The sequence below is a fragment of the Typha latifolia genome, chromosome 14 (genome assembly GCF_019914945.1).
Source record: "Typha latifolia isolate L0001 chromosome 14, TyphaL0001v2, whole genome shotgun sequence".
Lineage (NCBI taxonomy): Eukaryota > Viridiplantae > Streptophyta > Magnoliopsida > Poales > Typhaceae > Typha > Typha latifolia.
In genome coordinates this window covers 1802591-1824532 of record NC_133099.1, presented here as the reverse complement: position 1 = coordinate 1824532, position 21942 = coordinate 1802591, and the positions used below count along the sequence as shown (strand labels likewise).

Here is a 21942-nt window from a genome sequence, read left to right as displayed (position 1 = left end):
ATTTTTTTATTCAAATAATATTACATAAATAAAGGGTTCAAATTGCAAAGTTCTCTAGCTCTTTGTGAAATTTGCATTAGACGCCCTATATATGTTAAATAATATCGCGTAGAGATGAGGTGCTAAACGTAAATTTCTTTAAATTTGATTGAAGTTTTGCGCTAACACCCTGTATATTCCTGCATATATGTGAAATATCGGTTCCATAATATTGCTTAAGTAAAAGGGCTAAATGCAAACTCCTTCAATTTATGTGAAATTTTTATTTAACACCCTATATATGTGTGATTTTATGTTCACATAATATTAAATAAATAGAGGGTTCTAACTTCAAATTTCGTGAAGTTTCCATTTGTCACCTTATATATAAATGAAATTTTGTTTCAATAATATTGCCTAGATACGGGGTTTTAAATGCAAATTTATATGATGTTTTGAAGTTTTCATTTAACACTCTTATATATATTTGAATCTTTGGTTCAAAATAATATTGCATAAATTGGGGTGCTAAACTCAATTTTTTTTTCTGTGATTTTTTTTTACTTTAATACCCCTATATATGTGAATTATCAGTTCAATAATATTGCATAAAAATAAAGGGTTTTAAGAGCAAAGTTTCTTATATTATGTGAATTTTTCATTTAACACCCTATATGTGTGAATTTTAGACTCACATAATATTGCATAAACGAAGGGTTCTAACTGCAAATGTCATAATTTTGTCGTGAAGTTTCCATTTAACACCCTATCTATATATGAATTTTGGGTCCAATAATATTGCATAAATATGGGGTGCTAAATACAAATCTCTTTGATTCGGTGAATTTTTATTATTATTTTAAACCCTATATAAATGTAAATTTTGTATTCAAATAATATTGCATAATAAATGTGCAAAGGGGCAAAACTTCTTTATCTTTTTGTGAAGTTTCCATTTATCACCCTCCATATAAGTGAATTTTCGGTTATTGATTAATACGGGTCTAAAATGTATATTTATTAGATTCGGTAATTTTCATTTACAATCCTATCTATATGTATATTTCGTTTCAGATAATATCGTGTAAGACAGGGCGCTAACAGCAAATTGTTTTGATTTTTTGGTGAAGTTGCCGTTAAGACCCTATATATAAGAATATTTCCAGGGGTGGGGGGTGTTCGGGTCCACGACCAGGCCTGGGCCTTACTAAACCCAATCGAGCTTGGAGTTGATCCCGATCCCATAATTGCTTGGCTCTATTTCCAACTCCATCTTGTAAAACCCGTTAATCCGATCCGTTAGTTTCGCTCGGATCTGGATCGTGTAATCGGAACCCTTAGCGAATTTAGATCGTCTAACCGGAGCCTAATCCGTCTCGTCCTCTTCTCCTTTTTACTTGAGTACGTCTCCGAGCTGTAAAAGAGAGAGAGAGAGAGAGAGAGAGAGAGAGAGAGAGAGGAAGAAAAAAAAATAAAACTCGAGAAAGATCTCTTTCTCCTATCCGAGTCTTATCACCCCTCGATCCCATCTCTTATTCTCGCAATCTAATCCTTATTCCAGTTAGTTATCCGCGAAATCCTGCTCGATCTGGATAACTCTCATGGATATCCTCCCATCGGCGGCGGAGAAGCAGCACCTCGTCTCGTCGTTCCTCGAGATCGCCGTCGGCCAGACGACGGAGACGGCCACGCAATTCCTCCAGGTTAGATCCGTTTCGGATTTCTTCTCGAGCTTTCCGCTGATATGGTTCTATAGGATTTGATCGGACTCTAGGGTTTTGTAATGGTGGATGTCGATTCTGCTGTTTGTATTGATAGGCGACGAGTTGGAAGCTTGATGAAGCTCTTCAGCTATTCTTCGTTGGCGGTGATGGCGGTGGGGTGGCGTTAAATCCATTGCCGCCAGTGGTTGATGAAGGTCCTAGGTGAGTTTTATATGGTGGAGCAAGTTTTTAGGGTTTGTAGAATGAATGTGTTATAAATGATCGGTCATTTGATGGTTTTTCTTTCCTTCTTAGTTGAGCTAATTGTAATGTTTGGCTTGAAAAGGGCTGATGCTGTTGCGAATGAGAGTGTAGTGCAAGATTTTGGAGAAGATGAAGTGCGTGCTCCGTTGCCGGTGAAGAGGGATACTTTATATGGTGATGTCTCCTTTACGAGGTAAGCTAAATCACGTAAGATATCAATGATTTATTACAGTTGATATATTTATTCAGTGCCCAATTGATCAGCTGCTGTGGTTTTGCATTGTTATTAATATGTATCAGTTTATTTACTATGGAAATCATGGAGATGACGTAAGAGGCAACACCTCTTTTGGCAAGTACTTCCTAATTACTTACCTATTGTGGGTTTGGTGGGAGGACTTTGAAAGTTCACTCTATTTTCTATTGGAAATAGAAGCAAAGAACAAAAGAAAAATCTTGTCTAAAATATGCATCACTGGTCAGCAAATGGGCCAAGAATAACTCATCGCTGTAAGTGCTAGGACGAGTATTTGCAATTCACACCTTCATTCTGCCCCTGATATCTTAGTGGCCTATCTTAGGCCTTTGGAACTTGTGGTTAAAGAGTTGGAGAAAATCCTGATAATATAGAAATAGAATTTATATTGACTATTGGTATGATATAAACACAAACTGGCACGATAGTGTAAGCACTCTACAATATTGGGCAGAATGGTAGACCTTAAAGCCATCAGTTTAAGGAGTGACTCAGCAACTTCTCACTTTTCTCGTACATTGGTATAATGATCTCATACCGATGATCTCTTTACAGCCCAATAATCAGATTATGTATTAGGAATAAGAGTGATTGTCCAAAATATTATTATCGTCCATGTGTCCAATAGAACGAAGAGAGTAGAGTGACTTACAAAAAAAAAATCAGCAATGGAAACTTCCAATGTCTCTTTCTGTCATACAAAGTGCCAGATCTACCAAGGAAATTACCGTGAAAAATCTGAAGAAATCTGTAAAAAAAAGAACTATTTTGATGGTAAAAGTGATAATGACATATGTACGAACAAATGCTAAGTTATAAGGGTGTTGTTAATGATATTTTGGATAAAATTTTAAAGATGTATCACCAGAAAAGGCCATATTAGAATAGTACTCCAAATAAGAATTTTTGTAAACATGTTGTAGTTACTCCTTTTTTAGTCATAAGAGCTTAATTATTGATTAATATGCAACACGAGAGATTTTCACGGGTTATTTTTCATTCTCTTAACATTGATCTGCATTTGTTTAGGTTGTTGTTCGGATGAATTCATGTTCTTTATTTTACTGTATCATGACTTCCATTATATTTTCTTCAAAATAACAGTACCATTTATTCCATATAGCACATTTTTTTATTGCAAAGTCTCTCTTGCTCTTCTGTTCTCAGAGTACAGCCTTCTGCAGTGGTTGCATTCCGCAATTTTGAGGAAGAATCAAGACAATCTGCTTTCTGGCAATCTGATCAAAATGCTGTGTCAACAGAAAATGGCTCTCGCGATAATCTTGCTTCTTTATATCGTCCTCCTTTGTCCTTAATGTACAATGGACCCTTTGACAAGGTAGATTCTACATTCTTCATTATTCTTTGATTCATCTGTTAAATGATGGATTGTAGTGTTGTTTAAGTAGTTCCTCTATGGACTATGGACTATGCACCATGCATATCATTTTCTGAGCCTTACATTTCTTTACTCTCAAATTACACTCAAGAAGATAGCATTTAGTTAAAGTACCTTCCTTCCATCAGCCTTCACTAGTGCGGATCTTCAAAGCTTTTTAAGGAGGTTGACCCTCAGAAAATCACATTCATGAAGTGAAATGAGCTGCCAAAATTATCTCATTTTGCCTTCTCTCATATTTTAATTATTGAACTGATGGAAAATCCTAATGGTAAGTTCAGTCAATTTTTTAGAGCAATAACCCATGTCTTGGTATCAAGCAAAAAACAGTGCACTTGGTCTATCTTCTACTTAGCTGCTCACTGTACTTTTGGTTTTGCATGTGCAGGCAAAGATAGATGCTGCCATTCAGGGTAAGTGGTTATTAATCAACTTGCAGTCCACAGAAGAGTTCAGCTCTCACATGGTAAACTTTTTTTTTCTGCAAGCTTATATTGACGACTGATTTATTTGTAAGATACTTCTAAGTTCTAACTTAAGAATTTGTCTGTCATGTTCCAAAGCTAAACCGAGATACATGGGCAAATGAAACCGTAGCACAGACAATTCGTACTAATTTCATCTTCTGGCAGGTTAGTGTGATTCTGTATCTTGGTTTACATATATTCAGTTCTCTCTTTTTTCCTGAATGCTAGTATGATTCACTTGCTATATTGTATGCATAGATGATGTATTAATTTCAATCTTTCAATATCCCTCTATCTTTAAGCTCTTTGGTGTGGTGCTGTCATATGTTTTTCTGTTGGATGCTTTTCCCATGTGATTGAGCATTTCTCTCATGAATCACTAAACTCTTTCTGATTGCACTGCTCCATGAGGATTTCAGGTGTATCATGACAGTAGTGAGGGAAAGAAGGTTTGCACCTATTACAATTTGGTTTCTATTCCTGCAATTCTTGTAATTGACCCCATTACGGGACAAAAGATGCGGGCCTGGAGTGGCATGGTACAGCCAGAACGTTTGTTGGAGGTATCAATTTTGCTATGCTTGTGATATTGTTGTCTTTTACTTAAAATCTGGCCTCACAACATTGCTCCAATTGAGAAGGATTGAAAATGGTTAGAGGATACAATCTTGTATAATGTAAATTTTGAAGTCCTTGACTTTCATATTTAATTTTTAAATTTAGGATTTGCTTCCATACCTTGATAAAGGTCCAAAGGAGCACCATAATGTTCTACCTCAGAAACGTCCAAGAGATATTGCTCAGAATTCTAAACCTAGTATGCAAGGTATGACAGTTTGGTTTACTACACAATAATTTGCCATGATCATGATTAATGTCTTTTGCAAATATTAAGCTATGATCTTCTGCAAGCATATTGTTTCCAGCTTTAACTTTTATTAAGTTTATATCAGCAGTTCCTCTTTTGATGCCCTGAACCCCTTCCACTAGATTGTTGAGAGACTGGTGCAGAATTCCCTAGGGACTTAATTTTTCAAACCAATTTTATGGGACTAGTATCTAGTTTGAGAAATGGAAGCAGTTAGTATTAAGTTCAGGGTGGTTTACTTACAGCAACTGAGCGTAACAGAACTAGAACTTTGAAACTGAGGCAACTTTTCTTACATACTAATAATTATTACACAGTAATATCTGTGTAAGATGTGTGCAAATGACGACAACTGTGTGAACTGGAAAGGAAAAAGGTTGGTTTGTCCATTCAGTTGGGTCCTAAATGATTATCTGTGCTCGGACTAGGCACTTTATGTCCTTTCTGTCTTTTCAATGCTACAGTATGATTTTATTTGTATCTCCCACAAGAACTCCTATCAATGTTCCCAAAGCTGGTCCTTAATATTAAAATTCAGATTTTAGGGGGACAAGCACTTTTTCAGGTCTGTAATTTGGCTGATATCTTGCATTTGTTTTTCATCATTCTGCACTCCTCTTCACTCTGTAATTCACCCTCGGTTTTCCTTTATTGCAATTCAAAATTGTACTTGTTTTCGATCAAATGAATACCGACATTTTCTATTTCTTTCTCCAAACTCATCATTTAACAAGAAATTGTCCTTCACCTCTCTATTGGATTTATTTTTCTGTTTTAACCTCGTTTTTCTTTAACTTACTGTTGTTGACAATGTGATTTACACATAAATGGAGCTTCTTGCTTTTGACATGCAGCTTGGCTCTTACTATCTGGTCAGTTGATACTTAATAAAGGAACAACCAAACAAGTCTATTAGATATTTCAACTTATCAAGGATGACTGCTTTATATTTAGAATTCAGCTTATAAGAGCATTATTTTTATCTGCATATGCTTTGTCAATGAATATTAGACTTATCGGAATTTCTAGTTCTACACACACCTAGTATTTTAAGTTCATGGTAATCTATTACTTGGCTAATTTTTTATTAGTGACTTGTCCAGAAAGCATGATATTATTAGACAATCTTTCGGGTTTCATTTACTGATATTTGTGATGGTAATTTTTGACATCCATCAATAGCAACTCTTTCAAGTTACACTTGATGAAGCAGAAGCAAAATTTTCATGGAAATCTGGGGGTTCATGTTCTTGTAACTTCATCCATCTGCGTTGCTCATAATGCATTGTGGAGGTTTCAATTATCTGATCTGAGGGCTCAGTATTGATCTAGCAAATTTGCTTCTCGTTTGATGGTTCTTTACAAATGGGTCTGCGGTTTGATAATTGTTTTTGTTTGCATGATATCTTTAAACTTCTACCTCATTATGAGTTACCTACAACATAATATTTCATTTATTCTTGTTGGTGCTGCAAATCACTCAGTTCATTGCCGTGGCTTGTGCTTTTCCTCTTTAGGCAAAGCAGCTGTAGAAGATGATGAAGAGCTTTTGAGGGCAGTGGCAGCTTCTCTGGAGGAATCGAAGGGCCTTCTAAGAACACATGCCATTGATGACAAGGCTGAACCTGAGAAAGATGTGGAGTCCAGTTCGAATGGAAAACCGCCCATTGAATATCCTCCTCTCCCTGAAGAACCTCAAGGAAGCAGGGATCTTCTATGTCGGGTTGGAGTTCGGCTACCCAACGGTCAGAGGCTCCAAAGGAAATTTCTTCGCGCGGACTCTACAAAGGTTGAACAAATGACTCTCATATAAGCTTTCGCCAAGTCTTATTACAAATTCTACATAACATCATATTGTCTCTGCAGCTTTTGTGGTCTTTCTGCTGCTCCAAATTGGAGGATTGTGAGAAAAGGTCTTTCCACTTCACACAGGCGATTCCTGGTGCGCCAAAGAAACTGGAGTATGAGAGCAGTCTAACTTTTGAGGAAGCAGGCTTGTCAAATTCAATGGTTTCTCTGGCATGGGACTGAAACTTAACTGGATAGTTCAAGTAACACTGCACAAAGCTTGTTGGGGGCTTGGTGTGGGTGCAAAAATTCTTCTTTCGCCCCCCTTCTTTTCCTTCTTTTTTCTTCTCTGATGTAATTCAGGACTTCATGTGCACAGGAACTTGGAATCGCCACCGGCGAATTCGTACATTATAGTAGCACACAGACTTGTTATTTTGGAACATATTTATGTACAGTTTTATAAATTATACTGTACAGTGATCTTCCTTGTCCAAAAATTTCCTGAAAACCGAAGGGCTTGTAAAAAAACACCAAATGTTGATGGATTTTTATAACATAGCTAAGAGTCAGGTCACTTGAAGACAGTTGTTTAACACCGAAGGTTAAATTTGTATTCAATGATCATGAGAGTAAGATGGCAATGTTTGGGGTCTTTGATTCCTGTCACATGGGAAATGTCAGGGTTTTTGATTGTAAAGAAAGAGTGAGTGTGATATAGTTATTTTGGGGTGGGAAGGAATGGTTGGTTGCATGATTAAGAAGTTTGACTGGCATATAGGTTAGAAGTTTGACGAGGGACACCCATCATTTGTTGCTGTAGCTGGTGACAGTGTTGTCAGGGTGAGACTGCTTCCTGCTGCAAATTTATCTGACACCTCCCTGAGAGGCAGCAGCGAAGGGCAGCGAAGGTTGTTCCCAAAGGGCCCAATCCCAATCAGTTCCTCATGTAGCAGCACACCTACCCAATTATTTCACTCAATACACTTTATATATATATATATATATATATATATATATATATATATATATATATATATATATATGTGTGTGTGTGTGTGTGTGTGGTTAATTATATTCGAACCTCCCTAACTCATCACACAGCATCACTTTCAGCCCTTTAAGAAAAGAAAAAAAAGAGTAGATATACTTCCTAAACTATTTCAATATATTACTGAGCCCACATTTCGTTAGAACTTTTGATAGAAATAATTTTAAAAGTTCGATCAGTCTAATAGATGGAATATAGTATCCCCAACTTCTCTTTTGTTACTCTAACCTCCACGACAAGTTATCTAAATATTAAACTCTAAATTTATTTTCTCTAATTCTTTTAAAATATATTTCTAACAAAAGGAGGTAAGAAAAAATAAGGGCAATTTTACTTATCTAATTAGTTAATTATTTTTTTAATATTTTTAACAAAATTTTTAATAGAGAAGCCTTAGTAATATAATTAAATAATTCACTGTGTGTATGTGTCCCTTTTTCCTTGAAAACGTGAACCCTGATATATAGAGTGATAATTGAGGAGATTAAAATATATTTAACTACATATATAATCCATAAACACATATAATTGACACTTGCCTACATCAAAATAAATTGGTCGTGTTAGTATTTAAAAATTATGACTTATTTATGGTCGTGTTTGTATTTGCATTATCATAATCCAACCCGAACTTCGCTAACCCAACTATAATGTTGCCCCTTCTTCCTTGTCGTCGACATCTTCCTCTCCCCCTTCTCCTTTTCTAGCCTAGTGGCTAGGGAAAGAAAGGTGGTCTCCTCCCTTATGGTCTTTTCGCTCCACTCTGCTCCTCTCGTTTCTCTAATCTTTATTTCTATTTTATTTCTCTTCTTTCACCCTTCTCCCTAGTTGTAGCTTGAGCCACAATGGTCGTCGGTGACTCTGGGTTTTCTTAGATGGTGTCCCCTCTTCCCTCTTATAATAGTTATCTTGGTTTTCCTTTCCTTTAGACCTCCATTCGTTCTCATCCTCTTACAGGGCTACCTCCTCTGCCTAGGTCCCTCTCTTTTTTATGACCCACCCATCACTTCGCCACCGTCTTGCGCCATCACTTGCCATATTACTGCCCTATGTTGTAGCCACCGTAGTCTCTTCTTGGTTGTGTTGCTAGGTTTTTGTGAAGTGCTTTTTAGTTGGGGGGTAAATTGATTTCGAATCCTCCTACTTTAAGGGATTCTCAAGGCAATGTCTTAGACTATTGCTCGACATAGTGTACAAGCTAACTTAGGATTCTCCGTCTTGTGAGTTTGTTTAGGCTATGCTTTATTCTTATATTTCTTTACATTTCCTTGTGCCTGCGGGCTATTGATAGTACTACCTAATATGCCGAGTAAGGGATTTGTGTCAAAGGATTATCGCTCTACTCCCCTTTCTTCTAGGTGTTATACTACTTTACTGTACTATTGAAACTAATGAATTGTTCTAAAGTACGATCTTTCTCTTAAAAGAAAACTGTTATAACTCTTAAAATGAACTATGTTCACTTTCCCAATTGTCATCTTAGATTTATAAGACACCTAAACTTAAACTTTAGCCAGCAATCCGCAATTCCATAACCCATAGTAACTAACAAAACTCTGAATCTTAGGAATCAACATTGAAATAAATTTTAATAATCCTTCATAATATTAATAGCAGATCCATAGGCTCAACTATAACTCTCGATTATGTTCAATTTGATAGTACAACGATGCAATAGTTTAAAGGAGCGCGACGATTAAAAAATAAAAATAATAGGCAATTAATGATTTAAATCCTAAACATGAGGCGGCTTAGTATGATTGACTTAATGCTAACCAAAGTCTAACCTTCAGTCTTTAAAACGATAATAAAAAAATAAAAAAAACTTAATGCTAACCAAATTAATAGTCTTCAGCTACACGCCAAACTGACGAACAATATCACTCACCTATTTTCTCTAATTAATTTGTTCAAGAAACCACCTCATTTCCCAAATAGTAGTCGCCAAAGAGCGTGTCGGTGGGAGGGCGGCGGGGAGGACAGATCCGTCATTTCAACCATTTCACGGGGGGTAATCTGGGAAAAGAAAAGAGAAAAGGAAAACCATTGCCATTGGCATCTCACGCTAGTCAAACGTCTTTGACTACTTACGGCCCTGCTCGCGATGACAGCCGAGATTGTCAGAGTCCTTCACCTTACCTGCACTTCCAAAATAAATAAACCCCCCACTATTTCACACCCAAAAATTTACCTCGCCCAATCATATCTTACCTAAGAAGTAGAAAGGGCGGGGACCCACCAACTAGGTCGCTCTTCTCTGTACTCTAACTCTTTAAGGGGGAAAATTACATTTCACTCCCTAGAAAGTAATTTGATGTTAAAGTATAGAAAGATAAAATAAATTTAGCTCCTTTTTTATGTTAAAATAAAATATGTTAAGAAAAGATGTAGCGTTAAAATTTACAGGGGGGCGTGTGTAAAATGCTCCTTTACTCTGGAACAAGAGTTATGACAAAAAAACCCCTGATAATTCAATTTTCTTATCACGATTTTATTTATATAAACCATTACATTTTATAATTTGTAGTTTAATCAACTATTAAAGTAGAAATTAAGGATAGTACTATCAGTCTATCATTTATCTCATGATAAATTCTCATATATTTTCTAACTCAATATTTTATTTCAAAAAATAAACCTCCTTCAAAGAAGTATTTTTTTAAAGAGATATAGAGGGTATTAAAATCAACAAATAACTTTGCGATTGATACCATTTGTTAGCTAAAGCGATTGACACAAGTATAAATTTTGGAAAGATGCAGGGTGTGAAGTGTAATATTCCCTGGCCTTTTAATCAATTCAAAGGAATGGAACAAGATGCACCACCCAATCACCGATCGTCCTTTCAATTTTATCCGATGACCGGAATGCCCCTCTGTCGCAGATAATGACAAGACGTAGGGTGACCGGCGGAAACCGACAAGAGAGCGGTCGTCGCCAAGCTTATATTACCTTATTTGATGAGGGGCAACTTTGTCATAAGAAAAAGCTGCACCACGGTCCTATCCGCTTTGACTGCAGCGTCGTCCAAGAGACCTATTTACCCTTTTAACCTTTTGCCCCTCAGTGGGCGTGGAAGTGGGGCCTGGAGACCAATCGAGCGCGACCGTACGATGCGGTGGGCCCACCATCTGGAACCGTCCATCTGATGGTTCCGAGGGCCCTTAAGTGGTTCATGGTACGGTTTTGTTGACTAGGGTCACCCTTTGGGTTCACTTTCCTCGTTTTCTTTATTATTATTATCATTTTATTTTTTTTGCAATTATGGGAGATGATACCAAAGATAGTTACATCAGTCCATGCATGCATGATTACATGAGATGTGCTTTCATACTGCTACTTTTTAGACACGTATACAGATGATTATATACAAAATGTGGAATTACATTATTGCCCTACTATAAAATGTGGACTTTAGAGACTCAAAAACTTCTATGATGACTTCCTTCTCGATTATAATTGTATGGGATCATAATTTCTACAACGTTAGCTGTACGTGTTCGATGAATTACGCAAGTCAATTAAAAAAAAAAAAGGGCCAAGGGCAATTTAGTCTTTGCAACTACCACATCCAAGTATGGAGGAGGTAGGACCCACTTACAAGGACACGAAACGGTGATGTTTGTGCCGCACATGATCACAACATCCCCAAAACAGTGAAATCGAACAGGATGATTAAAAAAAAATATTGGGATAGAAAACAATTAAAATTAAAATTAAAATTAAAATTAAAATCACCCCCGAAAAAAATTAGTAAAATCAATCCCCCTCCTCCTCCGCCATTCCTACCCGTTTATTTACATCTGACACCCAAGAAAACTTAATCATCTTACCTGGAGTCCCCGTTTCGGTGGTCGGAGACGAGGGCGTAGATGGCGCCGGATAAGTTGTTGACGGCTGAGATGAGCCCAGCAAAGCCTTGGCGGCGCATCTCGGTGCGGTCCTCCTCTAGTCTGAGCCGCCGCTCCTCCAGCTCGAGCAGCTCGCGGTGGCGCCGCTCTCGCTTCTCCTCGCAGGTCAGCAGCGTCCGCGCCAGAACGCTCGCGCTCCGGACCACGCTCGAGCCGAGCCGCCTAAGCCGGCGCCTCTTAGCCTCCGGCTCCTGATCCCCCTCGTTCTCCTCCGATTCCTCCGACTCCGTCATCTCCACTGCGAGATATTATCTTAGCTAAATTTTTGCATATATAACCCTCTAAATCTCTTATTTTCATAATAGCCCACTAAAATACGTATTTGCATGTATACTATATATACATATATATGTATATATATATATATATTGTCAAGAAGAAAAAATAAGGACACAGACTATCATACCAGCACGTAAAGAAGAGAGGAAACATAAGGATTAGAGGAATGGGTTCGTGGCAAAGCTTCATAGTTTAAGCTAAAGAGCTTAAAAAGCAACGCTTTATACATATTACTTTCCCTGACCTTTATATGAGTAACGCGTAGCATTTCAGAATAAACAATTAGATAGGGGGTTAAAAGTATAAAGATCCTCTTATGCATGCAGTAGCAGCTTTAATGGAACAAAAAAATAGTTCTTTCCATAAGATTGGTAGACGATGCAACAGTTGAAAGATTGCGATTTTGGCAATGATAACGCCAACCGTTGCTATCTTAAACAATATAATATTCAGATGAAATCAATTAAAAATGAAGGTTATGATGATTAATTCCATTAAAAAAGATGGTTATCATGATTAATTACGTGACTTAGTGACTCCAATTAATTAGATCGTACCGGAAACGGATGGCTGAGGAGGCGGAGGAGGCGGAAGGGAAAGCGGCGGCGCTGCCAGGAGAGGAGGCGGTGGGGTTGTCGGCGGCGGATGACGGATGGAGACGGGCGGTGTAGCGGAGCCGCGTCTGGCGGCGCGGCGGCCGAGGACGTCGGTGAGGGCATCGAAGACTTCCAAGGCGAGGTTAGTGGGGAGGTTCCGCTCCTTCCTCTCGTGCCGCTCCATCGCCCAGTAGGAGACGGCGGGGCCGCCGCCTTCTGCGGCGGCTGCGGTGGCGCGGGACTCGAAGTCGCGGACTTTTTTGTAGTCGCGGAGTAGGTTGTCCCACTTGTCGTTGCACTGGTTCTGGCTGCGGAGGCAGCCATGCTTCCAGCAGTAGTTCTCCACCCACTTCCACCGCTGCTCCGCCGACCGGGGGGTGGTGGCGCCGCCGCCGGAGGCGGAGGAGGAGGAGGAAGCGCAGTTCCCGGCACGGCGGTCGTCGTCGAGGCGCTTTGCGGTGATGAGGACGAGTGTCTCTTGGAGGGTCCAGTTCCCCTTGCGGTAGTCGCGGAGGAGGGAGGCGGTGGAAGAGGAGGGGGACGGCGGCGGTGGCGGCGGCGGCGGAGGAGGAGGAGGAAGAGGGCTGTGGTGGTGATGGTGGTGGTGGTGGTGGTCGAGAGGGGTTAAGGGGGAGGGATCGGACATGGCGTTTTGGGCATTGGGAAATGGGGAATGGAATATAGAGGATTGGTGTAGTATTGGAACGGTGTAGCAAAGTAGAGGGGTAGAAAAGGTTATAGCTTTGTTGCTGTTCTTGCTTATTTTGCAGATAAGCCCTTTAGAACTCCCGAATTTGTGTCACCCCTTCAGTAATGCCTCCTTCCTGCTTAGTGCTAACTGCTATAGGGACGTAGCAGATTCAAAGTACAATTATCTCAAATTACAGTGTGCTCTTTCTTCTAAGTTCTAACAAGGAGTTACAACCGAGCGTTACGGGATTGAATAATAATAATAATAAGTTAATGGTTGAGGTTTTGGCATGGACGTTAAAGGTTTAAACGATGTAACATTAATAAGAAGGAATCCGAAAATATTATTGTGGATGTTGTTACCGCGCTTCACGCGTTGTTTGCTGAGCGTTTTGTGTGGTGTGGTCGTATGCATCTCGTGATCGGGAGAAGTTATTATAATTGTGTCGAATTCGTACCTGTAAAATGTAATAAGGCTTTGAGTTTAGTTTGGATGCGACCTCATCCAGTTCCAGATCCAATTTGCATGCTGGGTTGTTAGAACATTGAAAGCCCACATGACCCAAATATATTATTCGAATCAATTTATTATCTCATTTTACCACCTTTTTCTTTTTGTTAATGTCTCAAAATTACTACATTGTTGTTTGTTTTTCTCAATAGACAATTATTGTGTGCAGACGAGTTAAACAAACTATAGTTATAAAATAATTTTAATACCTTTGAATATTTTTTAAATTAATTGAGAAATATTAAATTTAGGTACTTAGAGATTCTTGAAATGTTAAAATCAGAAAAATGATTAAAACATAAATAAGACGTACGGATTCTGATAAAAATTTCCAAAAAAAAAAGGTGTAATAATATAAAATAAAAAAAAATGGAGGTGCGGGGAATCGAACCCCGTGCCTCTCGCATGCGAAGCGAGCGCTCTACCATATGAGCTACACCCCCGGATATGAACGAAATATGTGAAAGAAATTAATCTCTACGATTAGCATTTGGGAGTCGTTGAGAATCCAATCTTCCCCAATACTAGTCCTAGTCGAATACTTCACAGGGAAGAAGAGGCGTCAACTACCCCAAAAGCTTCACATCTTCTCTTCCTTATTCTCCCAACCTCATCTCTGTCTCGTCTTCTTCCTCTCTCCCTTACCTCTTCCATGGCGTCCGCTAAAAACAACAACATCAACGCCAAGCTCGTAAGTCGATCCCTCTCTATGTCCATTCTCTTCTTCCACATCTCCGTTCGCCGATCTCTGACCCGTTTGTTTCAGGTGTTACTCGGAGACATGGGAGCCGGAAAATCCAGCCTCGTCCTCCGCTTTGTCAAGGGACAGTTCCTCGAATTCCAGGTAAGATCTCCTTCTCTTGAGTACCTAGGGTTCCGATCCTGCACCGATCTGTAGCTAGGGTTTGTAAATTGGGGTTTTGTCGTTTTTTTTATCTCAGGAGTCCACGATCGGGGCGGCGTTCTTCTCACAGACGTTGGCTTTGAACGATGCCACGGTAAAATTTGAGATTTGGGACACGGCGGGACAGGAGAGGTACCATAGCCTCGCTCCCATGTACTATAGGGGAGCCGCCGCGGCCATCATCGTGTTCGACATTACAAGCACGGTCCGATTGTAGATGGATTTACTTGGATTTGATCTTAATTTTGGGTTTATGTGTTTTTATCTGCTTTTCTGATTTTGGAATTTGTGATTTAGGATTCGTTTGAGCGAGCTAAGAAGTGGGTACAAGAATTAAAGAATCAAGGTTAGCAAAAAGAAAATCCGTGTCTTAATTTCTTCTTCGCTTTTGTATATAAATTGTTTTATATTAGAGTAGAAGGGTTTAATTTCTTTTATGGGTGCTCGGAGTATAGGTAATCCAAACATGGTGACGGCTTTAGCGGGTAATAAAGCTGATTTGGAAGATAAAAGGAAGGTCACTACTGAGGCAAGTATTATGAATTAATTGCTTTGAATTGCATACAACACTATTGATGGTCTTCATGTAAGAAATTTACCTTGCATGCTTCCCAAAATCCTAGTAAGTTTTGAATCTCGGACATAAATTCCCTTATATTAAAGCAGGTTTCATTGAATCACCTTATTTAAATGCTATAGAAGTGCCCAGACCATCTTTGTCAGATTTATCTCTATGAGAATCCACTGTAGACGAATAGGAGGATGATTAAGTTTTGGAAATTACTTAGCACATAAAGCGTATTGTCTCTTATTTTATCATCCGTTTGGTTTTTTATTTTCCTACTTTGCAGACTGGTTAATCTTGCTTCTTATCTTCTTTTAGATGCCTCTTAAATGTTTATCTCATCGTGATAGTTTTTGTATGTTCTTAACCATAAACTTTCTTTAATACATTGGAAACATGAACAGCTCTGGTTTATATTAATTGTTTGCATCTTCAGTATTTTATTTGATTTTGATATCTTATTCATTCTCATGCATGAAAATTACTGAGAGAAACGTAGTATATAGTACTTACACGCAGGGGTGATAAATAAATTTTGCTTGCTTTGTAAACCTCCCATGATGGAGTTAGCAGGTGGCCTTGCACTTTATTGGACAGCAAACAACTGGAAGTTTGTCTGGATGATTATTGTTAGTTAGGACATTCAAGAATTACTGTTCGCTTTTGGACATTGTCATCGAAGTGCCACATCAAAAGTCTGAACATTTATCTGGTTCCTTATTTGACAACATCATGAGGTTCTCTGTTGCCTTTTGTACTCCATAATTATGGAGCGTCCTTGTGATATAATGGCAAACAAATATTCCTAAAATGGTACATTGCATCCTATTTTGTCTTACTCATCTATGTAGTGTTGTGCTTTAATAGATTTGATTATGGACCGGATGACATGGTAATTCTAGTATGACATGGTTTAGATTTCCTTATTGATTAATTCAAAATATAATTGGGTGTTCATTTGTGTTAGTTAACAATGTTTTATAACACAGGAAGCCCGCAAATATGCTGAGGAGAATGGCCTTTTCTTCATGGAAACCTCTGCAAAAACTGCTATCAATGTGAATGATATATTTTACGAGATAGGTGAGAATAATATTTCCATTTGCTAAGCAATGGTGAAGTTCTTGGTTTATTGTGAATATTGAACTATTTATGCTTAAGTTGCTGAGTATCATTAGTCCTCTCCTACCATTTTAATAAGATGAAATAACAGTTCTAGAGCTGTATCCAATAAAGCCAGATTTGGTTTGGTGTTGCACATATTAATAAACTAATAAACTAATCAGTGGAAATCCAAGTTATTCTATCACTTGTTATGAAGTTGGGACAAATTAACCTACTAAATTTTTTTGTGGGGACCAGGTCTTCCTCTGTTTTCCTACTATTTTTCCTTGTTTTTGGCCATTATAGTTGAATTGTCTTCTATTAACATTAGTTCATTCCTCTTAAGTCTGATAGCGCTGAACTAGAGTATGTTTTGGTGAACACAGCAAGAAGGTTACCCCGTGCTCAGCCAGCTCAGAATCCCACTGGGATGGTTCTTGCAGACAGACCTGCTGAGAGGTTGCAGTCATCGTCATGCTGTTCTTAGGTATGATTAATCTTGGTAAGCATGATATCATCAAATTGCTATCAAAAGACAGGCCTCTAGGATGCCTATTATATTAGATGAATATAAAAAAAGGTTAGCTGGTTGTATAAATGCTGCATGGTGTCTGAGCAATTTTATTGAATGAAATCCAAGTATGAAACTTTTCTCATTGCAAAAACATCAAAGAATTATGTACTTTCGTTCATTTCGTGAAGATAAGCATCTAAATTGTATATAAAAGGTTGAGATGAGCAGTCCGGAATCACAAATTGTACAAATTGCCTATTATAACCAAAACTTAAAATGGAAGCTGGTTTTTCCTTCACTATGTATAACCACTACTGCTTGATTTGTTTTTCTAATAGTCCATTCCTTTTCAAAACTACTTAGTTCAATCAATTTCCTCCAACACTATCTTTGATTTTCTGGGTTATTGACTCCTTGATTTGTACTGGGTATGCAGGACTCCGTCAAGCTGATGTTAATAACTGTTTGAGGTGCTTCAATGTGCAGAAATGCATTATATCTTTTTCTGACACCTGTGGATGGATGTTGTAAATGATGACCGTAGTATATGTATCAGTCGAAAGTCCAGTACAATTTGCATAATAATTCAATGGTTTTCCTCTTGTTGGTTTTCTTTCTTAAATGCATGGGGTCAATGGCATTATTCAACAATTTATTGATGTACATTTGTGAATGACACTATTGTTCTACTATTTGATAATTAAGCATTGTATTATGCATTGTCAATAAAGTGTTTCACCATTTTATCGACTTCACTTTTCGTATTTTACACTTCAAAATGCCAATCTGAGTAGATGAGCAGTAGTCGCTAAAATCTGTCGGTCTATTCTTCTGCGTATAATTCTCAAGAAAGTAGTACAAGATCTTCGTAACCAAGGTAACTATTCAAATAAATAATCGCTTCTCTATATTTTCAGAGGATTGAGACGCCCAGTTTCTTGTTGACAGTAATACTTTAGTTGTCTGTCCCCTTGCAAATTAAGTAGTTTGATGCTCCTAAAGAGCAGCACTACACAGAACGATGGTAATAATAAAATGCTTCTTTTCCTTTTCATTGGCATTGCATCATCACAAAGAAGTTCTTTGTGAAAAAACTCTTGGCAACGAAAGTTTCAAGGCCTTTTACATTCATCATTCACCTCAGAGAATCTGGCAACAAAGTAAAGGAAACTGGAATATTCTAGGAATCAGATGATGCAGCTCTTTTAACTCTTGCCGTATCCTGCCAGTGAATGAGTTGTTTGTGTCAGTCCAGAAAGAAAAAAAGAAAAAAGAAATTGGCAAGGTAAAGGGCAATCAAATGTTGACCAGCAGACGTTAACATATCCCATAAAATTAGCTCACAACTTTGACAATCACAACTCAATCAACCCTATACTGACAATTTACCTTTGATGTTAATCAGGCCCAGCCATTGAAACAACCTTTAAGCGGTTGGCTGAGATTGAGATCTTATTGAAAGAATTGTCCTACATTACAAGCCTGTGTAGAATAATCACTAATCACAATATTAAGCTAAGCTGCCGCTGATCGCTTGCCGTCAGGGTCTTCTAGATTCAGTGCTTGCAACAGCTTTGGCCAAGATTCAGGGATTCCACCCGGTAGATCAAACTCTAAGAGCTTTCCTCGGCTCCGATAGAACTCCTCCACTGGCTGGCTCTGCAGAAGCAAATCATTTTTCTACTAAGAACATGGATATAAGCAAGGCTGGAACTCAAGCATCTGAAATACCTCGATATTACTTGGAAGTAGTTGAAAATATTAGAATGCTGCTAAACCTTGTACAATGATGTACCATACGGACCAATGGACGTAGCGAATCATTTTTCAACGAGTTATGAAATTGAGTAACACTTTCCTGAAATAAGATAAAAGAATTTGAACATACCTGATCATGATATACACGTAATCGTTCTTTTACCACCTTTTCAGTATCATCTGATCGAGTAACTAGCTTTGAAGCACATTGCTCAGGAGGAAGAAGTGGAGCCATGTAAATACCAGGCCTTCCATTCTCACCCTTGATGTCAATGGAGGCCACATTGAAATTTCCTCCGCACTTGCTGCAAATCCTTCTCCCAAGGCACTTCGCAAGTAGAATATCTTCTCGCAGCTTAAGGTTGATCACCAGGTCGATATCAGTCACTTCCTCCAGTATTTCCTAACAATTTAGACACCCAGAATTAGCATGAAACTAATATTTTTTAGAAGCAATAAATCTAAAAACTTGCCTGCTGAATAGTAGTAAAAAAAAGGGACTAAATTATGTTTTTTTTTGGGACTACTACCAAACAATAAGAACGAAAAGACAGGTAAGCTGAAAGATGGGATTTTGTTAGTAATCATCCTAAGGCTATCAAGCACCAGACTAATCAAGTTATGACTTGACCGATCACAGCTAGTTAAGCAAGAAATTTGCAGCAAAAATTGGAACTCTACGGGACTAAAGGCCCTATCGTTTTTGCCCTCCCACTACTCTATTCTTCTCATTCAACTATTGCGTCTTTCTGTTACACCAAAATCAAGAATGTAATCAGTTATCTTCTGAGTTGGTGACAATTTTGTACATTCTCAGGCCTAAATGAACTTTTAGGCTGTCTAACTATATTACTGTTTTTTCTCCATAGCAGTTTGCTTCACCTGTGGTCTTAGCATCAGTTCATTTTGTTCAAGAAAGAAGGACGAGGCTAAAAATAAGTAAAACAGAGATTCCAGCTACAAGCATAACTTTTCAATTTAAATGTGCCATATGCTGTGCAACTGGAAAGTGACGTAAACCTAGTGAATTTAGGTCTACAGAATGGTTCAAATCTAAATTCCCAGCCAACTAATTAGAGTTGAGATCTGCGGAGAAGAAGGCAGAGGAGATAAACATCCTGGAGCAGAGTATTGGGCCAAAAATGCCTCTTCTTTGGCAAGCAATATAAAGTATAATGATATCAATTACACAGCAAACAAAGTGCAAACCCAGCTTTATCCTATGCGGAGGGCCTCTAGTACAACAAACACAGATACATGGGGCAGAAATTAATAAAAACATGAAGCCAACATTGTTTTGCATACTTACAGTTATTATGAATAACTAGCTCACCGCTTGTCTTATTGTCCGAGGAAAGCCATCGAGAATGAATCCCGATTCACCTTTAGCTTCTGCATTCTCAAGACGCTTGGATAACAAACTTATGATGATCTCATCAGACACCAGTTTCCCTTGATTCACAATCTCATTCAGCTAAAATATAAAACAAGATAAATCAATTAGATCCATTCCATCTTCAAAAGATCATTATAGAGCACATCCACATAAGCAACGGGAGCGAAGTAGAAAAATTTGCAAGGTCCCATAACAGATGAAAAGGAAGTACTTAACTAAATTGCAACAACTAAGACAAAAATAGGTTAGAACTAATAATCAAGTATTTTCTTTTTTCCAAGGAAGTATACATTGAACTTTAATTAGATTTGCCAAGTAAAGGAACAAATAGATCCCTACCTGTGAGTAAAAGCTACGTTAAGAAAGCCATTAATTAATTTAACTTCTTCATATAGATGACCTTAACTTTTCTTCTACGATCTATAAAGATATCTCCAAGAGTTATATATCCGGCTATTCCATCTCAATTCAATATCTATCTCCTAATGAAGTCAAACCTACATCAAATTTTACCACAGTGACAGGTAAAAAGCATCCATCAACCCTAAACACACAAATAAGGTACTTTTAAAATTTTTACCTCTTTAGCCAGCGGCCCAGAGGAGGCGAGCTCCTCGCGGACGAGGTCTCCGGTGGCGATGTGGGGGACGCCGATGAGCTGCGAGAGGCGGCTCGCGTAGGTGCCCTTCCCAACCCCAGGGCACCCCAAGAACACCCACTGCACGTTCCTACTCCCTGGATCCCTCCTCGCCGGCGACCCCATGTGGGCCAAGCTCGCCGGGAAGATAACGTCAGTCTTCTTCTCCAGCGTGGACAGACTCCTACTCACCGGCGAATAAGCAACGGCGGCGACGGCCGCGGAGCGCATCAGGCGGTTTAGAGCCACCGCCATGGCGGAGAAGAGGAGGAATAGACGAGAGGAATAAGAGAGAGGAAGATGATTTGGTGGAATAGTGGAGATCGGAGAAGTAGCGGGGATTGGGGAGGAGGAAGGAGGATTGGGATAAAAAGGAGAATAAAGGGGGAGAATAAGGCGAAACCTGGATAATAGCGTGACGGAATAGAAATAACGAGAACAATGATTCAACTATTGTGCTGGTGGTGATTGGCGAATAGAATAGGAAGAAAAATAGAGATCTTTTTGCAAAATTGACTACTAAGTCTACTAGTCTACTAGTCTACTACGGGTGAGGAGGATATTTATAAGAATCTAAGAAAGATTCCGGACCGGGCCAAAGTAGTATGTATGTATGGCCCACATAAATAAAATTTAATCGAAATTTCTCAAAAATAAAATTCTTAAATTATAATATTATTTTCTCTTAATGAAGGTATTTTAATTAGTAAATTAATCCAATTTGAGAGAGTTGGACCACAAGCAAATAAGCATTAATGAAGATGTCAAAGTATTTATCACACCCACGTCAAAGTGGTTTTCTTTCTAACTAAATTTATTGAATAAAACACGGAACAAGGTGCATGCGTGATAGAGACAAATAAATTAGCTGGAGAATTGTTTAAATAATAGTTCATATGATTTTATTGATGGAATATACTTTTAAAAAAAATTAAGTCCTTTGATAGGGTCATTCAACTGGGATTGCAGGTGCTCGATATGCCAAATACGAGTCAACTTTGGATCTGGATTGAAGCTCACTCTCTGCTGCTGAATGGGAACATCTACACCACTTGGATCACTGATTTATAGAACTACCAGTCCTACAAATTTACACAAGCCAACAAACCTGTTGATTGCCGAGCTAATCTTGGCAGCTATCATCAGGATTATGGGTATTCCTGATAAAATTTTCGTTAGCAAATGATATAGAACTTTAATATGTTAGGTATAGGTTGTATTCATCTGCGACGCGAAGAGGTTCAGGTCAAAATTGGCTGATAAAGTCCAAGCTTGAACAAATATTTTAGAGATATAAGATCA

At 38.3% G+C, this 21942-nt stretch overlaps 4 protein-coding genes and 1 non-coding gene across 7 annotated transcripts; 2 read left to right on the top strand and 3 right to left on the bottom strand.

The window, feature by feature from the left end:
- Positions 1–1357: 1357 nt before the first annotated feature.
- Positions 1358–7224, top strand: LOC140801397 (plant UBX domain-containing protein 7). Its single transcript, XM_073156502.1, has 10 exons — positions 1358–1682; positions 1798–1904; positions 2029–2139; positions 3370–3541; positions 3990–4067; positions 4165–4233; positions 4488–4631; positions 4792–4894; positions 6454–6725; positions 6803–7224. Exons 1-10 carry the CDS (start codon positions 1581–1583, stop codon positions 6965–6967), a joined length of 1323 nt encoding a protein of 440 aa, XP_073012603.1. The 5' UTR covers positions 1358–1580; the 3' UTR covers positions 6968–7224.
- Positions 7225–11274: 4050 nt separating this feature from the next.
- Positions 11275–13376, bottom strand: LOC140800613 (uncharacterized). The gene is made up of 2 exons (XM_073155374.1): positions 12523–13376; positions 11275–11924 (listed from the first exon to the last, which is right to left on the bottom strand). The coding sequence occupies exons 1-2, from the start codon at positions 13205–13207 to the stop codon at positions 11605–11607; spliced, it is 1005 nt and encodes a 334-aa protein (XP_073011475.1). The 5' UTR covers positions 13208–13376; the 3' UTR covers positions 11275–11604.
- Positions 13377–14132: 756 nt separating this feature from the next.
- On the bottom strand, positions 14133–14205 carry TRNAA-CGC (transfer RNA alanine (anticodon CGC)). The gene has a single exon. It is a non-coding gene; the product is annotated as a tRNA-Ala (tRNA).
- A 13-nt stretch (positions 14206–14218) lies between these two features.
- LOC140801491 (ras-related protein RHN1) lies at positions 14219–17604 on the top strand. Of its 2 annotated transcripts, none has more exons than XM_073156649.1 (8): positions 14219–14453; positions 14529–14606; positions 14704–14871; positions 14964–15012; positions 15122–15195; positions 16221–16314; positions 16722–16822; positions 17286–17604. In XM_073156649.1, the coding sequence occupies exons 1-7, from the start codon at positions 14415–14417 to the stop codon at positions 16820–16822; spliced, it is 603 nt and encodes a 200-aa protein (XP_073012750.1). In that variant the 5' UTR covers positions 14219–14414; the 3' UTR covers positions 17286–17604. The 2 variants fall into 2 exon arrangements, with proteins under 2 accessions (XP_073012750.1, XP_073012751.1); XM_073156650.1 differs by having other exon boundaries at positions 14292–14453; positions 16722–16837.
- Positions 17605–17874: 270 nt separating this feature from the next.
- LOC140801490 (adenylate kinase 1, chloroplastic-like) lies at positions 17875–21327 on the bottom strand. 2 transcript variants are annotated; one of them, XR_012111459.1, is made up of 5 exons: positions 20584–21175; positions 19941–20081; positions 18738–19010; positions 18239–18508; positions 17875–18071 (listed from the first exon to the last, which is right to left on the bottom strand). XR_012111459.1 is itself a non-coding variant. In XM_073156648.1 (4 exons), exons 1-4 carry the CDS (start codon positions 20893–20895, stop codon positions 18365–18367), a joined length of 870 nt encoding a protein of 289 aa, XP_073012749.1. In that variant the 5' UTR covers positions 20896–21327; the 3' UTR covers positions 18141–18364. The 2 variants fall into 2 exon arrangements, 1 of the variants encoding a protein (XP_073012749.1); XM_073156648.1 differs by lacking the exon at positions 17875–18071 and having other exon boundaries at positions 18141–18508; positions 20584–21327.
- Positions 21328–21942: the final 615 nt, after the last annotated feature.